We start from the raw sequence: 6,745 nt of genomic DNA, 5'->3' as shown, positions 1-6,745 counted from the left end.
GTGTATTTGTGTATTTGTGAGTGATAAAAGAAATCTACCCATCTCAAAATTGGATGCCATGCATGCATGTGCGCGTGGTTTTTTCCCCCGTTGCCAATGAATGAATGAATGAAGCCTGTGAATCTCAGAAGCTGAATGGAGCCTGCTCTCTGAAACCCCAGTGACACCACAGCGAGAACAGCCCTTCAACCCCCCCACCAACCCCCCACCTCGCTTTCCATATCTGTGTACACACTGCACTGGAGAGCTGTGGCATTAAACTTTAATGGCCAACAGCACTGTGCTGTGCAGCCACCTGCCAGATGCATACTACACCACATGGATTATTGAGAGCTGGCCAGTGGCGTGAGGTGAAGACGTAGCCATTTTAGACCCATCTCGGCTATTCCTGGAGCGCTTTTTCTTTTCTTTTTTTCTTTTTTTGGGACGGTGGGGCGGGATGGGTGGGTTCCTCCACGCGTGAATGGAAACTAGCTGCCATAAGAGTAGTCTATGAATAGCGTGTTCCTTAGAATTCCCCATGCGCTGGTTTTATTGTTATTCTCGGAGTGAGGAGCAACGGCCCCGGTTCACATCGGATTCGAAAAACACGCTCACCTCAGGCGCTGCTGGGCCTGTAGGCACGACACAAATGAATTAGAAATGTTGTAGTGCTTTTAATCCGCGGATCATATTATCACCTGCCTACACTGTGCAAGAGCAAGCCTGTTACGTAAAATACTTCCCAGGGGTTTTTTTTTTCTCTCAGTTCACTGAAATCGGTGGAAAAAAAGTAGCAGTTGTTTAATTCTCATACACAATGGTTTTTGTATTTAGGCTCAATGTACATATAGGCAATGTACATAGGCTCAATATGGAGTCTCGATACTCAGCTGTGTCGCTGTGTTTCTGTGATTTGCGACGATGTTCCCTGATGAGTCAGAATGGTCTGGAGACAGTTTCCCCTAAATATTCTCTCCAGAATTGTTTTTTAAGAGTTCCCTCTGTTGAAGAATTGGGACCTGCCTCTTTAAAGTATAATGGTTACCACACATCTCCAGCAAAACAGCTGTCCCATCTCTACTAATTGCTCTGTTTCAATTGGCCTCGGAATAAATGGCCACTGCTTAGCATCTCGTACTGTTTGACTGTGCGACCACTCATTTTTCTTGGCCAGAGGATGTGTTTTATCTTCCATGAGTGTTTATTTGATCAGGCATTAGCCGGCGTAAACACTATGAATCATCCTCAGAAATGTTTGTGACATCGCTGCGCAAACAACATACTTTATAGCTGTTTACACCGGCTGATGAGCGTGCTTGGGATCATGAACTAGCTCCTTTTCATAAATATTGACTCCCATCGGCTACTTGGGCTCGCCTCACTTGGATCAGCACTTGAGCTGGCTTCCTCCCATGAGAGGAAATGCCGTTTCAGAAGGAGATACTCAGGCAGCTGCTGGAGGCAGTGGCTTCAGCTCGGTCTTAGAGCCCTGAGGACCACTGAAAGGCATGCTGGGAAGTGTGGCCTGTGGACCGACCTGTGGAGGAGGACCCTGGGACTGGTGCTGCTTCTGAAACTTTCTGACTATAGAGAATAGAGGAAAACAGCTTTCTCCATCTTTACTTCTGTGTGCTCCTGTATACCTTTGGGTGTATGTGTACGTATGTGGGTGTATTGCTTTGACATGTGTGCCATACATCAGACATATATCTCTGCGGAATTGGCAAAAAAGAAAGAAAAGATGTTGCTACATCTTATGTTTGTCTACTAAGTGCCCGTGTCTTTCTTTGTGTTTCTGTCTTGTCTTAGTATGGGAGTGTGTGTCTGTCTGTGTTTGTGAGCTTGTGTTAGTATTGAAAGCAGACAAAGCATAGCAGATTCTACAGCTCTCTGGGACACATGTAGCAGTTATTGGAACATGGATGGAGGCGAGTGATTCCCAGCAGTAGCACCATTTAAAAATAGTCCCAAAGTCATTGATCCATTGGAATATGTTAGTGGTAGCTTCCTCTCACAGCATCCTTCCATTTCAAAGCCCTGGGGACCTGAGTCCTCCACACCGCCAGCAGAATGAACTACTGCTTCCCTCAGTGCTGTCAGGGTGCAACCTGATTCATATCTGAATGAGCCACATGTTGTCCATTTGATGGACTGGCATATGGATTGGGGTAATGACCTCAGAATCGCATTGCAGCCTGCAAGAGAGCCTGACAAGATGGTGAAAGTGTTGGCTGCATCAAGTCACTGTGATTTCTTGTGAGGAGTCAAGACCTTCCATCCACATTTGGTTTATTGTGGCTGTTTGTTTGTCTCGGTCAGTCTGTGTTTTTTGTGGGCTTTGTGGTCTGCCTCAGTAAAGTACTTTCTTGGCAGTGCTACAAGACTACAACTGCATATTCATCTAATGTTACAAGAACTAACAGGACATAAACCTTTGGTTTAGAATATTTGTGCAATTCTCTCTCTCTCTCTCTCTCTCTCTCTCTCTCTCTCTCTCTCTCTCTCTCTCTCACTTTCATTGTCTGTCTTTCTGGTGATCCCCTTTCTGTCACTTTTCACTTTCACGCATTTCTTCACCTTTCTATCTTTAGCTTTTATTATTTTCGTTGTACACTCTGCTCCCTTTCTCCATCAATACTTCGTCCATCTATCTCTCTTTTCTTTTTCTTTCTTTTCATGTCCGTGTCCTCATGCCCTCATGCTCTCTCTCTCTCTCTCTCTCTGTCTCTCTGTCTCCATCCTCTGGGAACCCTGGAGTGTGGTCTTGGTCCGGGAGGGGGGGGGGGGGGGGGGGGGGGAGCCCCCCAGGCCCCAGGCAGTACGTACACACTCGTCGCCACGGCAGATGGTCCCTGTAGAGAATAATGATTGTCCCATCAAACCTGCCCAAGGGACTTAATCTGTTTTTATCATGATAAACAAGTGCATGCATTCATAAACATCCATAATGTATAAGAGGGACTTTTTAAAACAAGTGGGATTTTTTTGTCCTGGATGTAGTTTTGCTTTGGTTTTCTCACAGATGATTTGTATGTGCAAAAAGGCAGACAAGCAGACAGGCACTACAGGGTCATTGTAGTGGAATGGTCTTGAGGTCTTTATACACAGAAATTATTCTTGTGCTCTGCTCTTTACAGACAAAAACACTGTATCTCTGGATAAACTTCAGAAAAATACAAAATGTATATGACATTCAGCACGTAGCTGTGGAAGCGACCTTTTCAAATAATTCAGGCCCTTTTTGTGAAAGGCAAAATGACCCTTACACTTGCCCATGAGGGACCCCAACAGTAGATGCAGCTCTTAAAAAGGTCATGTTGTTTTCATCTGCGTGCTTATTTCCATCCTCTTTGTGCAACTCGCCTTTTTGAAAAAGGCAGTGACCATTCAGTTGGCCACCAGAAACCCCACAGTACCACAACTATTGGTGACCTCACATCCAAATGTTAATCCTGAAAGATTAATGTATATCTGTTGATGTATGCTGGGAATATGGCTGTTTTTATCAGTTGATGTAGTATGTTTTTGAACAGCATACAGTTGTTATCTTTCTTAGACCTACAGTATTTTTTTTAAGTCACTACCCTTTCCTGGTCTTGTTGATGGAGCCTTTTAGATTGTTCCGTGCTTTAATTGAATTATCTGGGACTTTGTCTCCAAGGGTTACATATCTTAGATCTCTAATCAGGAACGGACAGCAGTGGATGCTGCTGCATTTAGTGCTCCTGCCATTTGGGCTTGTGGGAAGTCATTTAAACAGGGAGATAAGTCAAGTTGATGACCTCCTCCTGCAGTGAATTACCCTGTGCCATAATGAAGGGCTGTCTCGCTCCGCAGACAGAGAGAGAGAGCAACTCGTTATGCCTCCCCCAAAACCCAAACCTTACTTTGATTCATATTTGCAAATGCAAGCCTGTTTAATTAAGTGCAAATTCCCAGACGCTTCCCTAATGATATCAGAGGAGAATATGAACAGCTTTTTTAGCGTGAGCACTGTGTGCACACAGAGCAATAAAAATAAGCAGAATTGACTGACAGAGCCTCTTTAGCTAATCTTGTAAACACACCTACGCAAATAAAAAAAGCAATTTACCTAATTATCCTTTAATTTTATTAGCTGCTCCAGGCCTAGTTAAGATGCTCCATATCAGGAGCCAGGTTGATGAACATCTGGGATGTAAAACCATCAGAATTATGAGCAGGTTGTTAAGAGTTTACAACATTTTCAACTCCCATCATAATAAACACGTGGGTTCAACCCTACAGGCACTGTGAACTAAGTCAAGTTCTCTTGTCAACCATCCCAAATTCCTAATGCAATCTAACACGTAACCTCTCTGTGTTTAGGAAACCACTACGGAAGGAGGAGAATGGTACGAGCCGAGGGGAGTATGCCATGAGCTCCCGGACCAAGACCACAACGGTAGAGACCAACAGCACTGGGGTATAGGGGCTGCCCCAGACATGATCACACCTGGCAATCCTCTTCAACGTTACTACAGCCACACTCCCTCTCCTTGCTCTTGACAAGGTCACGGAATGGCAGAGACAATGACACTGGAATTTCTTCGGCACTCAAGCCATGCCTAGATGCCTAGAGAGAACCAGAGAATTGTATATTTATTAATATATATAAATATATATATATGAATATAAAATAGAGCTTAAAGGAAACAGGGGACTTAGACTTTGACATGCTGGACTAGGCCCCGTTGCGGGACATCACCTCAAGTTGGCGGGGGGTAGGGGATGGGGGGGTGTACTGGATGACAGCTGCCAGCGCATGGGGCAAAGCTGTCAGTCCGAATGGCACCTCAGAGATCCCCCCCCTAACCCTTCCACTCCAGCCGGTGGAGAGTGGCAGCAAAATAAACGCTGGCGACAAAACAAACGCATGCACTTTCTATTAAATGCAACAACTTCTCATGGATCCTACCCTTCTCTTTCTCTCTCGCTCTCTCTCTCTCTCCTTCTCTTTCTCTCTCTCTCTCTCTTTCTCACCCTGTCTCTGCCTCTCTTTGTCTCTCTCTTTACTGTCCTTCTTGTCCAAGGAAAGGATGGGGGTGGGCAGGAGATGCTCCTCCACCTTTTGTAAATTTCCAGGCTCCCGAAAGAGGAAGGGGATGCATCAAGCCATTGTTATCTGTGGGTGTATTTTTGACGCACGCTGATTTAAAAGTCATCACCACCCATGGAATGAGAATGATCCATGTATGCCAAATATAGAACCTTTTTTTTTTTTTTTTTAAATAACTACAGCTGGAAGAAACAATGAATTGTCAAAGAGTGTGGGTTGACTGACTATGCAATTTGAAAAGGGAGTGTGACAAGAGAGCTAGACATGTATTTTAGTAACTAGCAGACCAGGCTAGCCTCTGATGTCTGGTCACTGGTTTTGCCCTCAGCTGTGAGACTGAACAGTTATATTAGCACTGCTCAGTCTTGGTTTCTTCTTAAGTGCTTCATAATGTGTCTATCACTGGCTGATTCATGATTAATCCAGTACTGGCTCTGCATTAGCCTGTATCATGTTGGCAGGAGTAACCTCTGAATTCTTGTCCTCAGCCTACGAATTGCTAATATACACGTAACTTAAGACTGTTATCTTTGTTTATTGACTAGATGTTTCAAAGGTTTAAATTTACTTCTGATCCCAATTTCAAAAGGTCACTTTCTTTGTTTGCTTTGCACCCAGAAATGGGAAATGTTAGTTAGTCCTCTCAACAGTCATCAAGCGTTGGTGACTCCCATAATCCAGAAGTGTACTATTCAGAAACCGTCTCAACATGTCAACTCCCTGTTTGAGCTAGATATGCTAATGCTATTAGCAGCTATATCTGTGTCACAGAGAGGAGTACTGATCTCAAGCTTTCATGTATTAGCTGACTTTGTTTTGATTTCCTGTAGAGTATTTGCTCAGTCAATCCTCTGCTATTTTGTTTTCTGTAATCACTTTCTTGCTGGCATCTTGAATGGTAGTCCATCACAGAGGAAGTCACATTTAAAATAAGTGTATGGGGAAACAACTATAAAACTGCCTAGTCAGTTTCTGTACAGGTACTTTAAGCTGCACCTAATCAAATGGACTGTTTCTTTCCTAGAGACCTCAGCTAAGGTTACCTTGTCCATTTAGGTCCTCCCACAAACCACTAAATTAGATGAGCCATCATTTGGAAAAACAGAACACATCCATTACTTACTCCCCTCTTTCTCAGATTCTACTCTATGTTCAAATTAGAGAACGCTTGTAGTGGTCAGACATAAATAGCCTACAGATTCTTCTAGATCTACATGTTATGTGTCTTTGTGATGTCTGGAAAGGAGAGATCACTTCTTTCATATAATTAGCATACTCAAATTTTGGAACCATCCACGCTCTTTTCATTGGCAATATAAAAATACTGTGTATTATTGACTGTTTTGAGACATTATTTTTAACATGTAATTTCGGTCTCTTAACTGGTTTCAAATTAATACATTACGCCGTAATCATTTTATAAGATTGACCAAGGCATGGAACAGTGAACGTAGTTGGTCATGTGCTCAGTGTCTTTTATGTCTTAAAACACAAATCTTTACATGAGGTTCAAACTGTGTATGTCTTCTTATGTATTTTTGTTCATGTTACGATCACTTGCAAGCAGCCATTAACACAACACATAACAATTGTGTACTATAATGTAAAAAGGAGTCTGATAAATATTGCATGAATGTAAATATTGATATGCCTTCTTGCGTGTCCATCATATGTACATAGTAAATT

The 6,745-nt window shown here is 43.1% G+C and overlaps 1 protein-coding gene across 1 annotated transcript in view; it reads left to right on the top strand.

Moving 5' to 3' along the window:
* The window catches only part of prima1 (proline rich membrane anchor 1), a 36,365-nt gene extending 30,376 nt beyond the window's left edge, over nt 1-5,989 (top strand). The window contains exon 4 of the mRNA XM_042094499.1: nt 4,330-5,989. Within this exon, the coding sequence (XP_041950433.1) occupies nt 4,330-4,432 (103 nt within the window). The 3' untranslated portion in view covers nt 4,433-5,989. The remainder of the gene's footprint in view (nt 1-4,329) is intronic.
* The last annotated feature ends 756 nt before the right edge of the window (nt 5,990-6,745 follow it).

This window comes from Alosa sapidissima, chromosome 6 (genome assembly GCF_018492685.1).
Source record: "Alosa sapidissima isolate fAloSap1 chromosome 6, fAloSap1.pri, whole genome shotgun sequence".
NCBI classification, from domain to species: Eukaryota; Metazoa; Chordata; class Actinopteri; order Clupeiformes; family Clupeidae; genus Alosa; species Alosa sapidissima.
Note: the sequence above shows the minus strand (reverse complement) of the source record. Positions and strands in the feature narration are given on the sequence as shown.